General features: G+C 36.2%; 2 protein-coding genes across 5 annotated transcripts; one reads left to right on the plus strand and one right to left on the minus strand.

Annotated features, from left to right (window-relative positions):
* The first annotated feature begins 12579 nt into the window (after positions 1 to 12579).
* On the plus strand, positions 12580 to 16891 carry LOC132549108 (protein dpy-30 homolog). The gene is made up of 4 exons (XM_060213025.1): positions 12580 to 12589; positions 13871 to 13962; positions 14455 to 14597; positions 16350 to 16891. The coding sequence occupies exons 1-4, from the start codon at positions 12580 to 12582 to the stop codon at positions 16414 to 16416; spliced, it is 312 nt and encodes a 103-aa protein (XP_060069008.1). The 3' UTR covers positions 16417 to 16891.
* A 3366-nt stretch (positions 16892 to 20257) lies between these two features.
* On the minus strand, positions 20258 to 25329 carry LOC132549115 (large ribosomal subunit protein uL14m-like). Of its 4 annotated transcripts, none has more exons than XM_060213034.1 (3): positions 25269 to 25329; positions 23982 to 24132; positions 20258 to 20673 (listed from the first exon to the last, which is right to left on the minus strand). In XM_060213034.1, exons 2-3 carry the CDS (start codon positions 24068 to 24070, stop codon positions 20301 to 20303), a joined length of 462 nt encoding a protein of 153 aa, XP_060069017.1. In that variant the 5' UTR covers positions 24071 to 24132; positions 25269 to 25329; the 3' UTR covers positions 20258 to 20300. The 4 variants fall into 4 exon arrangements, with proteins under 4 accessions (XP_060069017.1, XP_060069018.1, XP_060069019.1 ...); XM_060213035.1 differs by having other exon boundaries at positions 25256 to 25318; XM_060213036.1 differs by having other exon boundaries at positions 23982 to 24128; positions 25269 to 25287.
* Positions 25330 to 26700: the final 1371 nt, after the last annotated feature.

The following is a 26700-nucleotide window of genomic DNA, read 5'->3' on the forward strand; positions in this document are numbered from 1 at the left end:
TAACGGATTCGCAAATCTGGGGTCAAATAAGGTCACTGAAAAATAAAGATAGATTTAATTTCATATCCCAACCATACATATATAAGATGTTAGAAATCATTAACAAGAGTTCACAGAAGGATCATGCTGCCCACCATCATTTGGTCTTCACTTTCCTCTGTTCTTGCTCTTAGGAAATAAGAAAATTCATCAAAAGAAATAGTGATAATAATCTTTGTCAAATTCATGATAATTGCCTGGTGGCCATTTTCATTCTGATCAACCCCAGAATCAAACGGGAACAACTAGGAACTAAGAGGATCCTACATAAACATAAAGAAAAGTCTAACCAGTTATTCTCACGAAACAGCAAGAACAAACTTTCATTGTCAAAATCCAAAATGGCCACTTGTCAGCGATTTCGTTTGTCCGATCATACCCAGAATCAAAAGGTTAAAACCAAGGGAAAGCTATATATGAAATTTTAATGGTCCATCCATACTTCCCGAATCTCCAAACTAAAAGGGCCCAGCAACGGGTCAAAGGAAACCTACACATGAAATTTCGAAAAAAATCCACCCGGTACATAACAAATCACGAATACCAAAAAGAAAAAATGGCCGCATGTGGAAATATTTTTCCGATCAATCTATTAGGGACAAAAGTTAACTTACATATAAAAGTTGAGAATGATCCATCCAGTGCTTTTTTTTGTTTGTTTAAAAATAGCGTTATCAATCTAATATAATCAAAATACAAGATGTACACATGTCGGCCATATTGTTTTTCAGACTGGTCCAAAATCTTACAATGCTCAACTAGGGACCAAGGGAAACCTATATATGAAATCTGAAGATGGTGGACTAAAATGCAGATGTCAATAAATTGCCATCTTTCATGTCGTTTATCAAAGGTCAAACTTGCAACTCCCAAATTAATGGAACACTTAGGTAGCCCAGAAGGGTGTCTTACATGTGAAGCAGTTCTTTGTGTAGAATACCAGTTCCGGTAAACATGTTCCAGCGTAAGACACGCGCTCGTGAAGGTAACAAGAACGATTTTGCGTGTAATATGTGATGGCCCAGCATTCGTCATCCCCGTTGACGTGATGCATGCATTCTGTCTGGCATTTACCCAGACTCGAAGTTGTAATCAAGGTACTCTGAGTCTTACTCATATCGGCACACCGGCTTGATTCCTCGCCCATTTCACAACCACCTGTAAGTTAAAACAAATAATCAAGAAGAAATAACGGACATGTCAACAAAACATGTTACTGTTACCAAGTTCTCATAATGAGAGCGACTGTGTACACAAAACCTAGATTTATCTCCAATAGTATTCAAGAACTGCTGATTAAATGTTTACCAGGTCAAAGGATGCAAGGTAAAAGAACAGACGAGGAAGATATTTCATTTGACACTGAGATACAACCTGACAAGTTGACCTACAGTTTTGGTATGTTTCACATAAAGCTGGCAGTCGTTGGGAGCAGTTAGTCGGATTCCAGCGTATGTTAGCATCCAAAGAGACACACAAGTGGTCAGTGGTGATGTTGGTTTTGTTCCAGGATTGCCATGTTGTCAGGTTAGAACAGTCGCTCCACATGTAGTCACTGGTATTACCTTCTTGGTGTAGTCCTATCCACATCTGGTTAGAGGTACTGCGAACAGAGAAGATGAAGATACCCAGATACCCAGAGAATGACTGGTGAAGGTACACACAGTTAAATCATTGAAAGGTCATTAGTTTTGGCTGTCGTCCGTTAGTCAACAAATGGTTGCCTGCGACGCTCAGCAGCAAGTTTTAACAAGATATTTGAGGAAATTAAACAATGCCGTAAAAACAGGTTCAACAAAGAGGTCATCATGTTACGGCTAAATAACGACACAAGTAATTTTCAATGGTTTGGTAACGCAATCCTTTAGCTCATCATAAAAAATGAGCAGATTTTCATTGATTGAAGAGAAATTTGCATTCTTAATAGTCAGGATGTTATTCCCTCTTTCGAACAAGGGTTATTTGCTGGGAATGTGTCAAGTCGGAACTTTGTCCGTCAGATGTCCGTCACGATAATTAATTCCAACTGTGACGAACCGCAAGCCCAGCAAATAAATAAATAAAATGTCCTTCAGCGTGCCATTAACGTAATGAACGTGCCTGGTATCCGACGTGCGAGTAACGTAATGAACGTGCCTGGTATCCTACGTGCGAGTAACGTAATGAACGTGCCTGGTATCCTACTTTACCGTCCGTCACTCCCATCCTACTATCTCATAGGATTTTACCACGTCAACTAGAACATAGTACCTATTTGAGGATGACGTAGAGAACCTAGAATATTATCTCCCCGTGACGACCACATATATACCAAATACCATCCTATCACCCATTGACAACCATGTACCTATAAAATACCATCCTATCACCCATTGACAACCATGTACCTATAAAATACCATCCTATCACCCATTCACAACCACGTACCTATAAAATACCATCCTATCACCCATTCACAACCACGTACCTATAAAATACCATCCTATCACCCATTCACAACCACGTACCTATAAAATACCATCCTATCACCCATTCACAACCACGTACCTATAAAATACCATCCTATCACCCATTCACAACCACGTACCTATAAAATACCATCCTACCACCCATTCATAAACATGTACCTATACAATTTTTAGCAGAAAGTGAGCACCTACATTATGTGGTCCGCCATTCTTTAACGGATACATGGTAGTATATATGTTGTGTATATTATCACAACATGACTATTTATGATAATTGTTTCACCCATATTTTTGACAACTAATAAACTAATTATATAATTAAAACAAACATGGTACATGTCGGATTTCAATTGTCGACCTTGTTTAACTATTATTCGATTGTGACAGTAAAATGGACTGAATTGATCGATGCTGATTTGTAATGGTGCCGACGTGATATAAATCCCTATCGATTAAGGTATTATGGCAGATTGACTTTCACGTGTATCGTTATTTTATCAGTTAGTATTGCACTTTTAATCAGCGATTAAGTGACATATGGCGGATGTTCTTGTCAAAGAGCGCGACACTCATCCTGTTCTAATGGCAGATTAAGGAACTCGACCATCCCAATATACAATAATTTTAATCACCTGTTCCGCAGAACCCTGAAAATCTGTAACACTTCAGTACATATAATATCATATTATCAGATTGTTTGAAGGTTTTGTGATGAATGAAATGTCAAGCGGATGAAATTTGGTATAATTTAGATGCCAAATGAAGGCGCTAGAACGCTAAAAAGAGATTGCGAGCAAAATTAATCAAGGGATATAACTCTGTATATAAGAATGTTGCGAAATGGAGGCTCTAAACCACAGACAAGATAATTCGAGGATAATCAACAACAATACAGAAGGGTTAGAATGTTTAAAATAACACGGATATTTTTTGGCTTTCATCCTCGGTACTAAAGGGGTTACGCAGAAAATGTTCCAGGTGAGCAGAGAGCGAAAGTTAGTTACTCCTGGAGTATCAATGATGTTTGGCCTCATCCAAACTAGCTACTTACAGAAGATCCCGATCCATTAAATGTTTTACTGTGCTAACCATGGACGCTTCCTTCACCTCACTTTCAACATTTGCCAGTTTTCCACCGTTTGCTTCGCATATTATCCAGGCGTCATTCCAGGAGACTGGAGTGCTGACAAAATGAAACACGGTAAGGGTCGTCTGAGGAATAGCAACCACGGCTGTAAAGAGATTACATTGGCATAACATGGCAACCAGAGCTGTAATAAGATTACATTGGAATAGCATGGCAACCACATCTGAAACAAGATCACATTAGCATAACATGGCAACCACAAAGAAATGAGATTACATTGGCATAACATGGCAACCAGAGCTGTAAAAAGATAACATTGGAATAACATGGCAACCACAGCTGTAACGAGATGATATTGTAAGAACACGGCAATCACAGCTGTAACGAGATTACATTGAATACCATGGCAAACATGAATATTACGAGATCACATTCGAATAGCATGGCAGTCAGAGATGTAACGAGATTATATTGGAATAACATGGTAATTACTGCTGTAAGGAGATGATCTGACAACCATGATTGTAAGATTACGTTCCAATGACCTGACAACAATGACTGTAAGATTACTTTCCAATGACCTGACAACCATGACTGTAAGATTCCGTTCCAATGACCTGACAGCCGTGACTAAGATTTTTTCCAATGACCTGACAACAATGACTGTAAGATTACGTTCCAATGACCTGACAACCACGACTAAGATTTTTTCCAATGACCTGACAACAATGACTGTAAGATTACTTTCCAATGACCTGACAACCATGACTGTAAGATTACTTTCCAATGACCTGACAACCATGACTGTAAGATTCCGTTCCAATGACCTGACAACCATGATTGTAAGATTACGTTCCAATGACCTGACAACCGTGACTGTAAGATTACTTTCCAATGACCTGACAACCGTGACTGTAAGATTACGTTCCAATGACCTGACAACCGTGACTGTAAGATTCCGTTCCAATGACCTGACAGCCATGACTGTAAGATTCCGTTCCAATGACCTGACAACCATGATTGTAAGATTACGTTCCAATGACCTGACAACCATGATTGTAAGATTACGTTCCAATGACCTGACAACCATGACTAAGATTTTTTCCAATGACCTGACAGACGTGACTGTAAGATTCCGTTCCAATGACCTGACAGCCATGACTCTAAGATTACGTTCCAATGAACTGACAACCATGACTGTAAGATTCCGTTCCAATGACCTGACAGCCGTGACTGTAAGATTACGTTCCAATGACCTGACAACCGTGACTGTAAGATTACTTTCCAATGACCTGACAACCGTGACTGTAAGATTACGTTCCAATGACCTGACAACCGTGACTGTAAGATTACGTTCCAATGACCTGACAGACGTGACTGTAAGATTCCGTTCCAATGACCTGACAGCCATGACTGTAAGATTACGTTCCAATGACCTGACAACCGTGACTGTAAGATTCCGTTCCAATGAACTGACAACCATGACTGTAAGATTACGTTCCAATGACCTGACAACCATGACTCTAAGATTACGTTCCAATGAACTGACAACCATGACTGTAAGATTCCGTTCCAATGACCTGACAGCCGTGACTGTAAGATTACGTTCCAATGACCTGACAACCGTGACTGTAAGATAACTTTCCAATGACCTGACAACCATGACTGTAAGATTCCGTTCCAATGACCTGACAGCCATGACTGTAAGATTCCGTTCCAATGACCTGACAGGCATGACTGTAAGATTCCGTTCCAATGACCTGACAACCATGACTGTAAGATTCCGTTCCAATGACCTGACAGCCATGACTGTAAGATTACGTTCCAATGACCTGACAGCCATGACTGTTCCAATGAACTGACAACCATGACTGTAAGATTACGTTCCAATGACCTGACAGCCATGACTGTAAGATTACGTTCCAATGACCTGACAACCATGACTGTAAGATTCCGTTCCAATGACCTGACAGCCGTGACTGTAAGATTACGTTCCAATGACCTGACAATCGTGACTGTAAGATTACGTTCCAATGACCTGACAACCATGACTCTAAGATTACGTTCCAATGACCTGACAACCATGACTGTAAGATTACGTTCCAATGACCTGACAGCCATGACTCTAAGATTACGTTCCAATGACCTGACAACCATGATTGTAAGATTACATTCCAATGACCTGACAACCACGACTAAGATTTTTTCCAATGACCTGACAACAATGACTGTAAGATTACTTTCCAATGACCTGACAACAATGACTGTAAGATTACTTTCCAATGACCTGACAACCATGACTGTAAGATTACGTTCCAATGACCTGACAGCCATGACTCTAAGATTACGTTCCAATGACCTGACAACCATGACTGTAAAATTCCGTTCCAATGACCTGACAGCCATGACTCTAAGATTACGTTCCAATGACCTGACAACCATGACTGTAAGATTACGTTCCAATGACCTGACAACCGTGACTGTAAGATTACTTTCCAATGACCTGACAACCGTGACTGTAAGATTACGTTCCAATGACCTGACAACCATGATTGTAAGATTACTTTCCAATGACCTGACAACCATGATTGTAAGATTACGTTCCAATGACCTGACAACCATGATTGTAAGATTACGTTCCAATGACCTGACAGCCATGACTGTAAAATTATGTTCCAATGACCTGACAACCATGACTGTAAGATTCCGTTCGAATGACCTGACAACCATGACTGTAAGATTACGTTCCAATGACCTGACAGCCATGACTGTAAGATTCCGTTCCAATGACCTGACAACCATGACTGTACGGATATTACTTTTAATCATATCGCAACCAAGTATGTAAGAATATTACTTTCTCGCCATACGACAAAAAAAATCTGATTTTAATCACGTGATAACCACGGCTGTAATGAGATTAATTTCTAATCACGTGGCAACCAAGGCTGTAGGAAAAGGTTTAATCACGTGACAACCACGCCTGTAATGAAATCGCTTACTAAGCACGTGACAACGACGGCTGTCAGAAGATTACTATTTATTCGCATGGTTTACATGGCGATAGTTGGTTTCCTCTTACTGGCGATTTAGTGATACGTTACAGATATAGAGACTATATGTTCAGTGTTTTATATTGTAATGGTTCCAAATCAACTTGTTAAACGCTTCACGTCAAACTTTATTTCAGCGGTTATTGATATATGACCATTCTTTAACAGGTGTTGCGGGGCGGAACACATACGTCCATCCCATTACAAAGAAGTTAATGTTAATGATTTGTTGTATCAAAACAAATACAAATGTTTGAGGGGTATAACAGTACTATATATTAAAATGGTGAATCAAAGCATACAAATTTTACAGAGATGTGATGAAAACCGATGGAAATCTCTGACCAATGATAAAATACTGAAATAAACATAGGGCATAACTTTTTGAAATATTTTTGAAGTAAATTGTTTTGTCATAAGAACACAACTCATGTTGTTTTTAAGTACATCAAGTTTCAAAGAAATTTCTACATAAAAAAAGAAAAAGATGAAAAAGCAAAGGGCAATAACTATTCCAAAATTATAAAAGCACGATGGCATTAAGTAATACACAATTTATGTTCGGCTATAAAGCAGCCAACCAAGATTCAGAAAAAAAGGTTAAGATTCGAGGAATATCTTTGTAAAAATAAAAATTATATATAGTTAAAGAGGATAACTATTGAATCAAACTGCTGTGTAGGTAAAACAAGGTCTACCAAGTTCGACAGAAATTGGTTGAAGACTGAGAGAGGAGGATTCCGGGTATAATCATTATGAAAACTATTAGGTCAGTCACTCTTACAAACTCAATCGAATAAAGTTCTACTTATTGTCTGGTGATTTAGTCTGCCGAGTTTGAAAGAAATTGGTTGAAACTGCGAGAGGAGGCTTCCGGACAATTGTATCATTTTGAAAACAACAAGGGGTGCCGACTCTTCCAAATACGGTCATATCAAACTGTCGTTCAGGAAATCACAACATGGTGCATACTTCTAGTGTTCTGGTGTAATATTATTCTATATATAAGCAGTCATTTTTTTGAGGGTAAATGTGAATATATTCAAATTTCTTTAATTTATAAAGATTGTTATTTTAAAGCGTTATAGTGGTGTCAAAAACTTAAAAGGCATCTTTCTGTATTCCGTTTTATACTCACCGAACGTTACAGCCACACAGGCAATAGTTCCCAATCCGGTCTGTACTACTTTGGTGAACATTCCGAGTTCCCACAGCCAGACCGTACGCTTTGATTTCCAGGTTACACACTATGGAGCGCAAAACCTCCACGCCACTTATTGACCGTCACGTTGTAAAGAACATCCTATTCTCACTTTTACATAACGATTTTCTCCCTCAGTTCGCACTCTCGTTTGTTGTTTACTATACCACGAACCGTTATGAGTAAGGAATTAAGATTTTAAAAAGTGGACAATAGAAATTGGTTGGGAAATTTAAAAAGGCAAACCGTTGGTTCCTTTGGGAATTCGCAGATGAAAAGATTTGCTAGAACTAATCCAGTTGTTCTTTGTCATATCTACATGTACATCCAGGAAATCAATATCGTCATCTAACTTCAAAGACGCCGAAGGTAAATCTGTAATACCTATAAAAATAGTACAGATAAGCATGATGTCATTATATACTTATCTGAGATCCCAGTTTGTCTAGTAAAATTTATGTCATTTGGGCTTCTCGTTGGATATTGAATCTGCACAGTAAGCGTTCAACGCACGGTCTCTGGATTGTTATGTAAGGAATAAAGTACATATATACATCCCTATTTGTAGTATAAAATCCAGCTACATAGGGACTTTGTGAGTTTTTGACATTGGGGGTTATGCTTTAAAGCTACCATCAGATACCTATATAGCTAGGTTTCTGCAACATCAGTAGATGAAAACCAGTCCCTTTTCTTTTTGCAGACAAAATGACCTGGTGCGGTAGGTAAATGTGGTCCTATCCCGCATATGAATGACTTGGTGCGGTGGTTAAATGTGGTCCTATCCCGCAGATAAATGACTTGGTGCGGTAGGTAAATGTGGTCCTATCCCGCAGATAAATGACCTGGTGCGGTGGTTTAATGTGGTCCTTCTCCCATATGAATGACTTGGTGCGGTAGATAAATGTGGTCCTATCCCGCAGATAAATGACTTGGTGCGGTAGGTAAATGTGTTCCTATCCCCCATATGAATGACTTGGTGCGGTAGGTAAATGTGGTCCTATCCCGCAGATAAATGACTTGGTGCGGTAGGTAAATGTGGTCCTATCCCGCATATGAATGACTTGGTGCGGTAGGTAAATGTGGTCCTATCCCGCATATGAATGACTTGGTGCGGAAGGTAAATGTGGTCCTATCCCGCAGATGAATGACATGGTGCGGTAGGTAAATGTGGTCCTATCCCCCATATGAATGACTTGGTGAGGTGGTTAAATGTGGTTCTATCCCGCAGACAAAATGACCTGGTTGGGTGGTTAAATGTGGTTCTATCCAGCAGATAAATGACTTGGTGCGGTAGGTAAATGTGGTCTTATCCCGCAGATAAATGACTTGGTGCGGTAGTTAAATGTGGTTCTATCCCGCAGATAAATGACTTGGTGCGGTAGGTAAATGTGGTCTTATCCCGCAGATAAATGACTTGGTGCGGTAGTTAAATGTGGTTCTATCCCGCAGACAAAATGACCTGGTGCGGTGGTTAAATGTGGTTCTATCCCGCAGACAAAATGACCTGGTGCGGTAGGTAAATGTGGTTCCATCCTGTAGACAAAATGACCTGGTGCGGTAGGTAAATGTGGTCTTATCTCGCAGATAAATGACTTGGTGCGGTAGTTAAATGTGGTTCTATTCCGCAGACAAAATGACCTGGTGCGGTGGTTAAATGTGGTCCTATCCCCCATATGAATGACTTGGTGAGGTTGTTAAATGTGGTCCTATCCCGCAGATGAATGACATGGTGCGGTGGTTAAATGTGGTCCTATCCCGCAGATAAATGACTTGGCGCGGTGGTTAAATGTGGTCCTATTCCGCAGATAAATGATTTGGTGCGGTAGGTAAATGTGGTCTTATCCCGCAGATAAATTGACTTGGTGCGGTAGTTGAATGTGGTTCTATCCCGCAGACAAAATGACCTGGTTCGGTGGTTAAATGTGGTTCTATCCCGCAGATAAATGACTTGGTGCGGTAGGTAAATGTGGTCTTATCCCGCAGAAAAATGACCTGGTGCGGTAGTTAAATGTGGTTCTATCCCGCAGATAAATGACTTGGTGCGGTAGGTAAATGTGGTCTTATCCCGCAGATAAATGACTTGGTGCGGTAATTAAATGTGGTTCTATCCCGCAGACAAAATGACCTGGTGCGGTGGTTAAATGTGGTTCTATCCCGCAGACAAAATGACCTGGTGCGGTAGGTAAATGTGGTTCCATCCTGCAGACAAAATGACCTGGTGCGGTAGGTAAATGTGGTCTTATCCCGCAGATAAATTGACTTGGTGCAGTAGTTAAATGTGGTTTTATCCCGCAGACAAAATGACCTGGTGCGGTGGTTAAATGTGGTTCTATCCCGCAGACAAAATGACCTGGTGCGGTAGGTAAATGTGGTTCCATCCTGCAGACAAAATGACCTGGTGCGGTAGGTAAATGTGGTCTTATCCCGCAGATAAATGACTTGGTACGGTAGTTAAATGTGGTTCTATCCCGCAGATAAATGACTTGGTGCTGTAAGTAAATATGGTCCTATCCCGATCTGTATTATTACTAGTAAATGACCTACTTAGATTCATACTCAGTAAAAAGAACCCCATTATGATATATAAAGGTTTCATGTGTTGACATTGTTATTGAAATGTGTTATTTGTGTCAGGTTTTTGTCAAACGAAAACATATCATTTCTCAAATAAGATTTCATTATTGTATTTCTAAATTCACAAGATGATTTAAACGGTAAATTGCTTAATAATTCCATGTTAATGAACCACCTCTTAACCCCCAAAAATATGTTTTGAACATGGAATTCAAATCACTTGAAGTAAAGGCAAGAAAAAGTTACAACGATCGCAAGGCAAATCTGAACTCGACATTCATTCGCGCATTACTAAAACTCCAGGCTCGATAATTCCTTCGCTCATTGTCACAACCCTGAATGCAACACCATAATCATGATATCACAACTCAGAGCAGGTATCTCCCTCGCTCAGTATTAAACGTCTGGAATCGACACCTCTTCGTTAAACGCCAGAAGAATTTCCCCTTTCATCCCAACTCTGCGCTAGATTCTACATCGATCTTTGTCAAAACTGAGCTCGACTATCCTTCTCTCATTGCACGTTGTTAAATAATCGAGCTCGACAATTCCACGCGCATTGCAAAAAGTCGGGGCTCGAATTCATATCTCATTGTCATATCTCTGAGCTCAACATTCCCCACTTATTATCACAACTCCTAAATGGTCTTTCCTTCCCTCTTTAATAAATCTCTGGGTTCACCAATAAAACCAGATATGCACCCTTTTTACCTCCAAGTATAAAGATCTTGCAAAATACTTGTGGGTCCAATTTGTTTATGTTACGTTCTTAATCGAGATGATATCGTAGCTACTGGTAGAATAAAATGGCGAGAAAAATTATTGTTTAATGAGAGAGAATGGAATAAGAATTTATACAATTACGTATAAGGTCACAAAAAATATTAAAATTTCAATGATTTCAATTTCGGGTAACACACCATATTCTTACCACCAATTCTAAACTATTTAACGTAGCACAGTTGCTTATCCACTGTGTTCATTTTGCAATATTAGCCATATCTTGTATTTTTCTACTGTTTTGTCCGTGATATGCAAATACATTTTTGTATGTAAAAGAAGTATGTTTTTGTAATATACTAAATGTGTTTGCTGTGTGTAAGTATCTGTACGAGTATCTAAGTGTGTATGTCAATAATAAATGTGTTCGGTTTGTTTGTATGTGAACTACTGTAAAGGTGTACATTTAAGATCACTTTGTGGTTGATACTGTGTATTGACTTGTTTTGTATGATACCTTGTAAATTCGAAATTAAGAATTGCAAAACAAAAAAAAAATATCTGAGCTCGATTCTTCCTCGCTTATTGCCACAACTCTGAGCTCGACTTTTCTTCAGCCAGAATAAGATTTTTCATTTTAAGGTCACGGTAGTTCTGAGGTGGTCACCATTGTCTTTTCACAATTATATATATAGCTTTAATATGTACATAGATTTCTGTAAAACATGTTTGGCATTTGCATCATCATCTTTCATTCCTTAGTACAAAGGGCATTCCACGCCTTTCGGTCGAAGATATTATCGAGACGCATAAATCTACACACCATTCTGCATTTTAATTAAAAACTTTGTATCATATTCTATGTATACATGATATAATCCATGTTATAAGTTTTGTCTTGTAATGGGCAGATTGCCTGTCATTTTTCTTCGTTTTAATAACCAGTCATGTATGTATAGGCCCCAAAATTCAAACACGTCCTATAATTTTAGGAAAATGTCAAATTAACTGTTTCCCGCTACACCTAAATAGAGTTGTCATCAGGGGCGTTCGTCTTTGTGAGCATTAACACTCTGGAATCAAACTGACAAATATCAACATATCCACGACAAATACAAAATCATGGACTACTGACTCATTCCTGATATATATAGCCATATCGGCAGGATGTCATCGCTCAAATTTAGGCAGTGCCATTTTCATGTTTAATCTCATGTTACATAATTAAAATAATATATTGTATATAAAAACATTTATTAAACGACTGACTATGTCAGATATTAAACCTAATCATTAAGGTAGCTTCTATATTTCTTAACCCATTTACATGTAAGGCGACCGGAAAAGGAAAACATCCGTCTATTCATTCCGTTTATTATTCTACGCTATACGTAATCTCGCGAGAAAATACGTTAATTGCTATTGGTGACCAAAATGGCGGATGGTGAGCAGTTTTTGGGTTTTGTGACTAGCAAATATTCCTAATATTTACTCTTACAGTCACTGCAATCAATGTTAACAGAGCCAACATATCAACAAAAATGGTCTGACTAGCAGGACATCTTCAGTCGATGCAGTAGATGTTTAAAAGGGGGTTTTAGCTTCACATATCTTTTATAAATAGAAAGTGTTTGGCGCGCCTGGTGTCATGGGTTCTGACATTGATCGTTATAACTTACATTGCTCGTATCATATTGTCATGCTGTGTTTCAATACCCTGGCTTCAGTGATATTGTTATGAATGTGGTATTTTTAATATTATATCCATACAATGGGCTAGAATTGCAGATTTACAACCTTGGTAAGCCAGGTAGAGAACAACCGCTGTGTCATAGTCATAGTATCCTTAGCGCATTAGTTTCGGACCCCTTAACAATATTTTTTGCCAGCTACGCTATGTTGATGAACTGCCACCAATCAAATACATGTTACTTGAAATGTGTTCATGCAATAAGATTTATTAAGGAATAATAAGTATTTGTCTGAAAATATCCACGGATAAGACTTCAAATTCATGTGATACGGCTCGACAAATTCGTCGTTCCGAAATAAATAACGGCCCGGAACCGATGTCCAGACGATGTATCTGGTTTGGCACAACCCCTCTTTTGAGTAATAGTCCTGCATTTTAGGGACAGCCACCGCTTCGAGTAATCAGTTAGTTACACAAATGCGGAATTATTTAAAAAAGAATGGTGAAGTTGTTAACATTTAACATAGTTAGGGATATAAATTATCATTTTAAAACAAAGTTAGAAAACAGAAATGAACATCCTATTTAATTATATACATTGTGATATTGGCTATTGGGTCATATTAAAAAGACGATGCCACTTTTTGCATATTTCTGATTAAATAATGTGTTTCCATTTCTGTATATGGGTAAAACTTATCATAATTTGCACAAAAAGTAAATGATTCAGTATCACTTTTTGTAAAGTCACGAACTTCATCACCTGTATTGCTTAGAGTGTGGCTATAAATAGAGCAATGGTGATTGAAATGTGTTTTTGTTAGTTTGATCCATTTGTGCAAGTGTGCACTTGCTTTTTTGTGTGAAGTTTTCATGAACACATTCGTTTTTTTCTTTAAAATAAGCATAATCAGTAAAAATGTAAATATCAATAATAGTATAATAAATGTGAATATCACCATTAAATTATCATTTGAACAATTTTCTGTCTAGTGTGAACTGAGATTCATATCTTCCTTTTTTGCTACTTAGATCAAGCAAATATAGGTGGTTCAGTGACAGGAGAGGCAGTTATGGAACAAACAACTACACCAACACCATCAGAGGTTCCAGAAAATGTTCAGGTAAATGTTCTAGTTCAGTGTGTGTCATCTTTCAATATTTAATTAAAATGTAATATAATAAAAAAAAAATTGATTAATTACTACATACCATATGTATTCCAGGTGTTCCCCCAACTAGAAACCTTACACTGACATTACAGTAGTTAGTGATGGCTCTAGCATCACATGTATTAAGAAATCTTTGATCTGATATTTTCATAACAGATCTTATGAACTAGTGATTTCAATTTGCGTGATAAAATGTAGTGCTACATAGTTGCCATGCACTTGCTATTTATTTTTTATCTTTATTTGTCTAAAGAGTTCTGTCCCCATTTTTGATGTCCTAATATGAAGATTGTCTAGTATAATCATCTTTAATAATCTAACCTTTTGAATTACAGTTTACGATTTTATAACAGATTAACTTAGTTGCAACAGATGTGTTTCCGTCCATTCTTTAAGTAAGCAGTTTTGATCACTTGATAATCTCAAGGCGTTTTTTTCTTTCAGAAAATCATCAGCAGTGAAAAAGATATTGATATGTCAGCAAAGCGTCCCCGTGTTGATCTACAATCTCTCCCAACAAGAGCATACCTTGACCAAACAGTTGTCCCCATATTACTAAGTGGAATGTCTGTTTTAGCAAAAGAACGGTGAGGAGAAAATGCTTTATTATGACATGTGTTGCTATCCACTTTCATATAATGTTAATAAGACAAAAGACAGTTTTTTCTGGTTATTACTGGTGAATATATTATTCAGGATCTGCCAGTCAAGACATTTGTTACACATGACAACAATGGCACTATTCCACATAGAGAAATGTTGATTACAGGCTTTACAGTGTTTTCCTGCAGTTGTTTGAGCATCACATGTGTACCTCTCCTTTATTTCTGTACATCATACTGCTTCCTTCATATTTGTTATATAGCCCATCATGGTAAACTTTTGAAATGCAAGTCATATACCATTACTGTTAGAACATTACTGATGTTTCCAGTAGATAAGAGTTTTATCAGACTGGACTACAGGTAGTAGTAAATATATACAATTTGCGTTAATCTAATATTAATGAACAACACACATGACATATTTTACCAGTTAATAGAATCAGTTTGGTAAAATCAAATGACTTACACATTTATAGGTTTCTACAAAGAAGTACACTATCCTTTGGCTATTATGTATTCCAATACACAAGTGTGTTTTATGTAAAAAAAAAAGTGGCAGCTTTCGGTTTTAAAGCAGTATTAAAACTGGCTGTAACTGACTTATACAGGATGTTTAAGACTGGTTCAGTTTATGGGATTTTAGAAGAGCGATTTGTTGTGTCACACCATGTGTTCAATAGCTGCGTAAAAAGTGTTGTTTCTTAGCTCATATACTAAAATGTATCATGTAAGATTAGGGAGGTATAGAATTTTGTTATTGAGAATACCATTTCTACCATACTATGATTAATGGGATGGAATGAATGGATTCTGAAGAATGGAAGAGATCTCATACAGGTCAAAGGATCAGAAGCAATTGAGATCCTTGTGAAGAAAGTTAGCATATTCCAGGATGTGTAGATTGATTCAGTAGTTCTTTATATTACACAATTAAATTGATTACACAGAGTTTTAGCAGGATATATAGGATGGCATGACTATCAAACCTCAGAAAATACAAAATCCTAAAGTCATTTTGTGATTATGTAAAATAAAAAATATCAAGTAAGATCAACAATGTCTTTGTCAGTATCCTTGAAATTCTTTTTCTGTTGTTTTTAATTGATATTTTTTGAAAGTATTTTGTTTAGTTTGCAGTATATAATGGGGTTTTTATTGTCTTCTCAAAATGTTTTGACAGCATAGTCCCTTTGTCCATCATAAACTTTTATTTGTATGGAGATCTCCCACAATTTTTGACTGATCCTTTTCAAACTCGGTTGTAATTTCCTGATTAACTGTTTGATTAGGAAGAGTGGCTGCTCCTTAGTTTTTTCATAGTGTTTAGCTCATCCAGAGATTATCTCTCTGTTTTCAAATGCACCTAATCATGTGACATGATATGATATACCCCGTCATCATGCCTCAATACAGTTTCATACACAGTAGTACTTTTAATCCAATTGGATCTTTTAGATTTTTCAAAAAGTAGTAATTATACCATGTGAAGATCTCATGATTGTATTGTATTATTGCCAATATTCATTTGACATGACATTAGAACCCATGATAATCAATGTCGTAATTATAATTCATTTTATACAAAATTAAATCTCTAGGTTTTTCACTGCTGTATTAAACCTTGTATACTACTGTATTGCAATTGCCATATTTCCCTAATTTCCTTTGTAGAGTATTCATTCATAATTTAAGTATTGCATGATTGTTTTATTGGTGTTTTTTTGTTAATTGTAGGCCACCTAATCCAATTGAATACCTTGCTGCCTATCTTTTAAAAAACAAGAACCAGTTTGATCAGTGAAAAAGGAAATGTGACGGAGTAAGGAATTGAAAAAAAATTCTACTACAATAACAAGTATGCTGTATGGATATTTTCAGGAGTAGTAAGAGTTAAGTTTTTAGGTTAATGTCATCTCATTGAAAGTTATCTATAAATTCTGGATTTAAATAAAATATCAAATCAGAGGACGCAAAGATGAATATCTCTTTTTCGTTTCACTTTCATTTCCATTAAAAAAAATATCCTTCATGCTAGAAACAAGTGCTGATCATGAAGACAAAAATTTGTGCAACACAGGACTGTTGCGTCTTGAAAGGAGACTGTATGTGGATAATTCTCATCCTGGAAACAGCTGGATTTTATGACACAAGTTCAGGAAATTTCAAGTGCAACAAAAATATGTGATAAACGATTCTGTATTGTATTGTCAGTTGTTAACAGTTTATATGATGTTGAATATGAACTAGTAATTAAATATCATTTTATCATGTCTAAATGGTGTTATTTATCAATAATTATCTGATACATTTACACAATATATATAGCACACTATCTGATGCTAATCATCCTTTACCCATAGTCCATCTGTCCTTAAACATATCATGTTAATGCTATTTCTAGATAAGCATTGGAAGGATCATTCTCAAATTTCATGTGTAAAATATTTGTGTGCTATTTATATCTTGGGCCAGGTCAGAAAATCAAAATGGCAGATTACTAGATGAGTTGCTCTCAAAATTCCTTAGGTCCATTGTTGTACACTGTGCATTTTGGGTGGATTGATCACAAGAACACAATGGTCACTAGGTAGACATCTTGCATGTACATTATTACAACATATAATTAAGAGAGAATAAGGGAAATAAGAAAAAATATTCTAATTGGATAGTTTATCAAAAAAGAAAAAATTGTTTACCACAAGTATTTGTTTGATAGAAAACTTGTGGGATATTATGGGATATTAACACAATGATGTGCAAGTCCTACGTGTCCATGCTTTTGTAAACAGAGATTATGGATTTAACATATTTCAATGTGAGGAAAATGGATGAAAGACAAATTCTAACAACTGAATGAATATCTCGCAACATAACAGCAGGCTTCTTCTGTGTCCTCTAATGGCAGCAGAGGACTCCTGATAGTGCTATGTTGGTCACTTCATAGGTGTATGTAATTAGAGTATTCTAAACTTATAGAGAGTCTATATTCTAACCAGATGTAGTCCCTGTAACTAAACCGTCAACATTATACTGAAGGGTCTTCATAATGAATTTTAAAAATAAGGACATAAACTTTATGTTACACATGTAAACAGAGTCAACATCATTTCTATTTGGCAATGGTGTTTTGTGTGTGTTGTGATATCAGTTTCCAGACTTCTTTGCTTCAACCAAAACAGAAAATGATGTCATCATTCACATACATGTGTACCACATACTCCTGAGGTATTGTATTTTAACAGGAAAACAGAGGAGTTATCTCCACTTGCATAAACATCCAGACATGATCTACTTCAAGAGTAATACGCTACTTTGCCCATAACTTTGATTAATACAAAATGGCATTGTCCTTTCAATGCCTGAAAATCAAACTCCAATTATGCATAAACCAAGCACAGTAACTCTTCATAAATGTTTGAATTTAAATCAAAATCCCAGAAAAAATGAAGCATCTAGATCATTGACAAGGATTTTCTGAAAATACATACAACATAACATATACCATATTATATTATAACATGTTAACAGTAACTTTGACCCTAAAACCCTGACATTGGAACTTGTCTGTAATGATATGGTCTTTCAACCGTGAAGTTTAATCAAATTAATTAAATGAATTAAAATAAACTGTATGAAAGTGTTATCATAAACTGTAGTAAAAAACAGAGAGGTTTTAAGACCCACTAGAAGCTCAAAATCATAAGTGGAAATGGAAAATTTGGTGGACAAATATGGTAGATTTTAGATGAAATGTGAGGTTGAAATTTCAGGAACTGAGACTATTTGACTATCAAAAAGTCCAAGCTTCCAGATCAAGCTCAATCTTAAATTTCATTATCATGTATGTGCAAGCTGTATTAGCCCACTAATAAATGAACATAATACCTGATGAAATGAAGCAGCAAGTCTGTCATGGATTTTCTAAAAATAGTATCAGTGACCCTGACTTTGACCTTACTACCCTGAAGCTCAACTTGTCAAATATTTAGTCCTCTATCATATCTAACATTTGATTGAAATCCTCAAGTTATGAACCCTCTAGAGCACTGACAATGAACTTAAGTTTGTGAAGTGATCGAAATCCATCAAGAAATGAAGCTGCCATAGTAATAACAAGGATTTTAGAAATGGTGACCTTGACATTGTGAGGTCGAAACTCAAACTTAAGGGAGTTATTGTGGCTGGTTTTCTAACAATAGTGACAGTGATATTGACCATGACTCTAACCTTATTCCTGAAACTAGAACTTGTCCGAGATATTGTGGTCCTCTCTAGAGGTGTAAAATTAAAAATCCCTTATATAAGAGGCTCATAGGGCCTGTATTGCTCATTTTGTTGATGGGAGGAGGTGGTGTCAAAGCCACTGTTTGTACAAAATCAAGTTCCTTTCCTGTATGATACTTGGAATCAAATTAGGTTGAAATATCTTTGTCCAAACAGATAAAGACAGATTTAAATCTATTTTCTCTACCTAGCCCCAAGTGATATTATATGCATCTTTGGTGCAAAATAAAATTGCCCTCTTCTAAACATACCTTCATCTCAACTTTAATTCATCTATTTGGTTGCAACCCTCTCATCTCCGGAAGGTCAGACCCAAAGTTCATACAAAATTGAGTTCCCTTCACCCAAGGATACTTGGACCAAATTTTGAAACATTCCTACAGAAAAAGGATTTTAAAGAATTTGCTACATATCCCACTTTGGCACCACCCCTCACACCCCATGGGGTGGGAACACTTTACTTTTATAGATTTCAGTCCCATTTATATGACATGACACTGACAGAGATCTTGTTAGCTCCATGGAGTTTAAACTTGATTATACAAGGATACTTCTGATCCAATTTTGATAAAATTATGTTTTTTCTCTACAAGAAGAACTTGCTATATTTACACAATTATGTGCCTCTCTGGCTTTAGGGGTCTAGACCTTCTATTACACAAAGTAAGTCCCTCTAAACCCCAAGAATGCTTCTAACCAAATATGGTCAAAATCTGATGTGTTGTTCTGTTATTTCAAGAAAAAGGTTGATGGACAGATGCTGCACCATGACTTATTGGTTCTCCTGACCAGGTAAACTAAACAAGAGGCCCAATGGGCTTGCAGTGCTCACCTGGTATATATATCAGCCAAATATGCTTCTCGGGCCAAGTTTGCTATTAACATCTCTTTAACTTTGAAACATAAACTTGTCCCAGATGACAAGTGTAACATTATGTACAAGAGCATCTCTACATTGAAAATCCACTTTCTGACATTCATGGTGAAGGGATTAAAAATTGAAGATTATCATGATGTCGCAATAACTTTGTTACCTGGGTTCATTACCCTGTGAACAGTCAGGATTGGGAATCAAATGTAGTAACTTGTGGTTACCTCTCTGAACAAAATATGAGAGGCACATTGGATGCCATACTGAGTGAGGTACAGGATCTTACCCAAAGGAAAGTTGGACCACTCACCTCTGATCATCACTTGTGATAGTTTGGGCCAATGTTCTACCGACTCAACTATCATGGCCAATTTGTCAATGTAACAGTAGCAACTACATTATCTTTACTATGGCATTTGATAACATTGTAACATCCAGGTAATATATGCACTAGATCTTAAAACACAGAGATTTCCATAGACATAAATCATAAATACATTTTTTTTATTCTAAAAAAAGTGCATTCAGTATCAAACAAATTTGGATGCAATTGATAAAATCTTGGTGAAGTCTCCGCTTCGACCCCTCAGATGTGAAGGCAAAGGTACACGGATCCTAGTCCCTATGGGTGCGCCTGTGTCATCAATCAACACTGCATTGTTACTGTCAAATCTTGGCTGCATCACTTTAGGTTTCTGAACACATCCCACAATGTAAGCCTTTTTCCTCTCTTTCTCGATGGACACTAAAACCTTGTCTCCAGCTCGGGCTACCTCATTCTTAGTGTAAACCTGAAGAATTTTCACTTTGCTCCCTCTCTCTAATGCCTTTTTCCCTATCACACTGTTGTCCACAATTTTCACAGAGGATAGTTTCCGCAGCTCACTCAAGCTTTGTGTGGTACTGGATAAAAAAGAAATATCAATGAATGGTTACAACAAGGCTTATGATTTAGATAAAAAAAAAATTCAACATTACCAACTTTCATACTTGTGCACCATTTTCATTAAGAAATTGAATGGTGGCCTACAATGAAGGTTTATAAATCCACACTACCCTACAAATTATAGATGTGTACATTTTCATTGAATGTCCATAGCTTATTGCACTGTGATTGTCTGCTAGTGGTATGCTGATTAATTGAAATAATCAATCATTAGTGAGAAATGATTTTGATATAAATTAACTGATAGTGTTTTTTAACTTCCAATTTTATAAATCCATATCTACATATCTGGCCTTTTCAACTGCAATTTTTTGCAAGTGATATTTAAATGTACCACTAACACAGACATGTTTCTATTCCTTTTTTAATCTGAATTTTGCATTATTTGACATTAAGATTTTGGAAATGAACTTAATACTATTCTTCTATTTAACTCAATAAATGTTAAGAGGTGATGTGGATTATTCAAATCATGCTTCTCACATGTAGCATTGGCAACAACAAAAAAGCAATAAGGAACTCAATATTTCTCATAAAAATCAAGTAAATAATTAATAATATTCAATAATCTGTGGGTTATGAAGAACCAATCATTGACAATGAAATAAAAATTGACACTGACCACTACTGTCTAGTGTCAATCAGTATCATGAACAAGGGTCAGACACAACATATGAGTAATAAGCTGAAATAGGAAACTGCTATATTCTTACAAAGTTTTACAAAGGTTGGGTAAAAACTGAGAGAAATCTCGGACCAATAATGAAATGCTAATAAAAAAACAAAGGGCAAGAACTTGTACAAACAAGAGCCCCAGAGGGATCACCATGGTGCTCACCATTGTTTGGTCTTTATTTGTTCTCTAAATTTTTTTTTTCCTTCTTTTCTATTCTTTCTCCTTACTTAAGTCAAATTTTGAAAATTCCTCCTACGAAATAGTGATAACAATCAAAAGCTGTACAATATCTTTTTTATTTGATGGTCCATTTTCAAAAGTGATTTAAAAACCTTGCCTAACAGCTAAATGCATTTGTCCAAAATTTCAAGCTTGCAGTATATCTAAGGTAAAGAATGTTAGATTGAGTAGATTATAACATTCCCTCAAAACAAATTGATTTAAACACTCACAAAATTTGCATGTTAATTACTTTCATTGAGCATGATTCACCAGCCAAATGTTATCTTCAAAAATTTGACAGAACATCACTCTCATGAATGACTAGTCTGAAATTTCCCTTAAATATTGTCTTTTTTTGTTCATACCTTTTTTTGCTTCCTTTCTCTAAATATCAATATCATGCTTTAAATTTTTCTTTAATGGTCACTTGTTAGCCATTTTGGTTTTCTGATCCATCCCAAAATGAAAAGGGCATAACAAAGGGGCAAGGGAAACCTACATTAAAAACTTGAGGCAGATTCATCCAGTATTTCTCACAAAATAGCCATAATAAACTTTCACCATCAAAATCCAAGATGGCCATGTCAGCAATTTTGTTGTCTGATAAGTCCCACAATCAAAAGGGCATGGGATAAAGAGGAAACTTTACATGAAATCTGAGAAAGATTCATCAAGTATGTGTCAAAAACGGTGATAACAAACTTTCATAGGCAAAATCCAAGAATGCTGCTCTTTGGTCATATCACTATTCAGATCAGTCTAAAATATTCAAGGGTTTTAGCCATGATTTTTAATAAAGCAAAATTTCAGCCTAAAATGGTGCAATAATGTATATAGTCCATGGTATCCCATCTGTTTTGGCACACAGACAACCACTAAAGTTGGCCCCGTCCCCTTTATCTTTATCTGGTAAATATGCATATTTTGAAAGGATAAAGAGGTCATATGACTTGCAATGTACTACTTTGGTGATAGTGATACTCTATTTACCTACCAAGGCACTATTACACAAGTCACGCCTATATTTATTTACCAATATTCAAAAATTTTTCAAGCGAAACGTACCTCTTTGAATATAGTGTACTATTTACATAATGAATGACAGCAAAATATTAAAGTGTTTTCTTTCTTTCTTTTTAGTTGATATTAAAAGAGATGCAACAACTGAACTGTTAATTATTACCTGTAATTAGATTTCTTCATGGTGTGATATATGGTGACAACAAATGTCATAAAAATGTTACAACTGATTGTTACATAACATGCATTACTGTGTCACTACATTCCACACACAGATATACACGTATCACCTTCAAATCAAACTGATAATCAAAATATCAAATAAAGAATTTTAAGGAAATAACTACAAAACTTTTGTCATATTTCAATGTGTTCTCTGTAACAATTACTGCGATAAATTTTAAGATCAAATCAAATAATTATTGAAGTTGTAGGGAAATGTATAACCAGAGATGTCTAAACTAACCCCTCCAGACAGACGGCAATGAAAGTGAATGAAGATTATAACTTGCAGTATCGTTTCATCTTCATGCATGTGCAGGTGCTAAATGGTTTCTTTTATGAACCTGTTATAATCACAGTGTAAACAAAACGGACGGTCTTTACGGACAATTTTGAGATGTACAATAGCTTGCCCCTTTTGTGCACACACCCATACTAGTGTATCTATATATACAAATAAGTCCTTTCACCATAGCGTTAAGTTAAAGTAGAATATCTCACTTTCAATCAAGGATATCATGTCTGCCTTAGACTCTATTGTTTCAGCCAGTTGAAGAAATACTTTGATGTCACATGTATCATGTGACCGGTCACCTCAGTAAATAGCTCACTCATGAGAAATGAGTGATTTTGATTGCCTAAAAACAGATATTAGGATATATTTAAGAGGCGCAATCTGGATTATAGTGCTATTAGATTATGACGCGTAAGAATTTAATGAAAACCAAAATCCTGGCCAAAACCCTTCAAGACTTTTAAAATACAAGGGGCAGTAACTCTTCTAAAATTGTCATTCTTGAATACAACATTACCATATGTAATTGTGATTAACCCTTTCAAGTTGTGAAGACATCAGTTGAATTGTGTAAGATGTTTAATTAAACAAAAGTTTAAGACAGACAGAAAACACCATATCATATCAAGTATGTCCTGTGATTTCTTTTACAGATTGTAAATGAAGATACATGTTAATACATAACAATATTCAGTCAATTACCAGAACCTTAGTGTATTGCCTCATTGAATATGCCCCTCCAACCGATCAGGGAATAGTTAAAATTTGTTTGCAACATTTTATGCACTACTTATGAAGATGAAAATTCATGCTAAAAACCAGCAACATACCTAAAGTTTTGCTGAATTGCACACTGTACACATCTGACTGAGTTTCTATGCACAAGTTTCAATGCTAGTCTTGAATTGGTAGCAAGCATTCTGTGATCTAACCAAGGTCAATGGTCTTTGTTGTCTATCGTCTTTCTGACAGGTTTACTTTCTGAAACAGAGGCACATTTATTAACAAGAGTGTGTCTGATTGGTGGAATATCATGCCTTCCTATATTGTAGCCCCAAGTAAAGTTTAGTTTAAGTAAATTCAGAATTATTCTGATGTTCTATGAATTTTTTAATATTGGTCAAGAGTTAACTCATGATCAACATAAAAAGGTTAATAGAATGTTAGAATAATACAGGCTAACCTACTTGTACCCAAACTGAAAAACTTTTAAAAGAAAGTTATCCACCAAGTGTTTGAATCAGGTATTTTTTCCTGGTATTTCACAAACAGATACCTTCATTTTTCATTTCATGTTTTGATTACATGTCAGCAGTGCATGTGTCTATTACAAAAAAAAGAATGCAGCAAGGCATGCCTGGTTCAGCAATGAATTTCAAATGGCAGGAGTACCCAAAATGGAATACCTTACATATTCTGTTCACTTATAGAAATAAGACATAATCTTGAATATTTTTCATTTTATAAAAGTTCACCATCTTATTAATCTCAGTCCTTGCCTATCAATAATGTTTATTTTCATTGTTTTAAATCATGATGCAGTATTTGTAGTGTCGCATGGCATTATTTCGAGGGATTTTTTTTTATAATTTCATCTTTTCAAATTTCAAATCGAGATGATAAGCAACATAGAAGACATGGGCCAGCTAAAAATTGACACTAATTAAAAAAACGCCTGATTTTTCAAGAATAGTCAGTAATCACTTGTTATTGCAAAAAGAAACATTCTGTGTCAAATATTTGAGAAGTTTCCATTTTGGGTAGCATCACGTTATGATTAATGTAAGTAAAATCCCTCTTTTGGTTACTTTACAACGAAAATGTTCCCCGTATTGTAAAATACAAACATATTCATTTTTTGAGAATTTTTTAAAAGCATAATTTAGGTTTCATCATAAGTAGATATCCACAGCGAACTATTTTCGATATCACCATGACCATGTCCTTGCAATTGCTGAGCCGTAAATGTCATAGTTGTAGCATGGTAAATGCAAAGACCTGCGTTGAAAAGTGACCATTGTAACAGAAATCAAGAAAACGCAAACTGTACTTCGATTTGGAAAACGAGATAACATGTTCTTCTTTATGACTACTCATAGCTAACCTTGTTACCCTACCAAAAAATAAAGATTTCACTGGCTACAGCCGGCGATCGGATGGCAAGAACCGGATATTATGGAATATCTCTAATGTCCGGAACGAAGTGCGGAATAGGACAATCCGGAATTTGCGGCAGTTTCCTTACAGAAAATATATTTCTCGTTTATGGAACGTGCCTTCATAATAAGTGAAAGCGTCAACTTTGAGGATAGGAGGATTGACAAAAATAAGCCAACATCTATCGTGATTACGAGATATTTCCATTTTATAACATGTGCATTCATTTGGCCTAATCAAAGTAATGCCTTGTCAGGTTCTCAAATGGGAACAAGATATACAGCAATAGAACCTGCAGGCAAACTAACAAGCATCAGACACGTCCAGTTTCATATTGCACAAAGAAATATAACATCTCTCAATGAGATCACTATGATTCCCCGTAATTTTCATCAACCTGCAACTTTTGAAACCCTGTGTTGCGAGTTTGTCTGTGAGTTGACGACTTCTTGCACAAAACCGCGATAATAAGAACAGACTCCGAAACATCGAATCAACTGCGACATGTAAATACCATAGTTTGGGGATGCAGGATTGTTGATATCCAGAAATGGAAATTACAAACAATAGGGAAATTGAAATAATCACGCTTATCATATAGCTTAGCGGAAAGCTCTCATGTTGGTTTCGTTGTAGGAAAAAGATCGAGATGTGCGGTTGATATAGAAGAGGCTGTTGTGTCCTCCATTTCCAATTCCTGTAAGTATATAAGAGTGGCGTGGTTAATAACTTTCTTGTTACAGATATATTTCTGACAAAATTAAATGTAGAGGTAAAAATACGATTTCTTTTTATTTGTGAAATAATACCAGTGCAGTTTAATTCATTTGTGTGTCTTTCGTCGTGCAATCATCGAGATAGCAGGCGGTTGACACTGCTGGTGGAATTTTGGTCCCCGAGGTTTGTCGTAACCTGCGTGTCACAATTCAATTCATTCGTGACTGGCCTATGATGGGTCAGTAGAAACATATGCATGAAAATTACGAAATTTATTTAATTATGAACTTAAGGAACCTCGGGATCCTCTAAAGTCGTCTACTGGCTTCCAAATTTGGCCTTTAGCATCAGTGACAAGTACTAGAAGGACGAAACGGCTGTATGATGCAATTGAATTTATTGTTTGGCTCTGCTTCATCTCACACAAAATTGTATGTAAAGGCGATATTCACTTGTATATTCTTTGTACAAACTTGTTAGAAGTCAAATAAATTCTTCCATGCATGAATGCACTAGAATTTTTCTTACTTTACAAGCGCCCACTTTGAAAGGAAGGGTGTCAGGTGTATTCTTTGCCATTAAAAGGGTGACCGACCTCGTATATTTTATGAATGCGCATAATCTTTGTTATCTTATATTGTCTTGTTAGTAGATTAAAACTGTTATAATGCGAAT

Source organism: Ylistrum balloti, unplaced genomic scaffold (genome assembly GCF_031769215.1).
Source record: "Ylistrum balloti isolate Yb309-2 unplaced genomic scaffold, AGI_CSIRO_Ybal_v1 Utg370042, whole genome shotgun sequence".
Classification (NCBI taxonomy): Eukaryota; Metazoa; Mollusca; class Bivalvia; order Pectinida; family Pectinidae; genus Ylistrum; species Ylistrum balloti.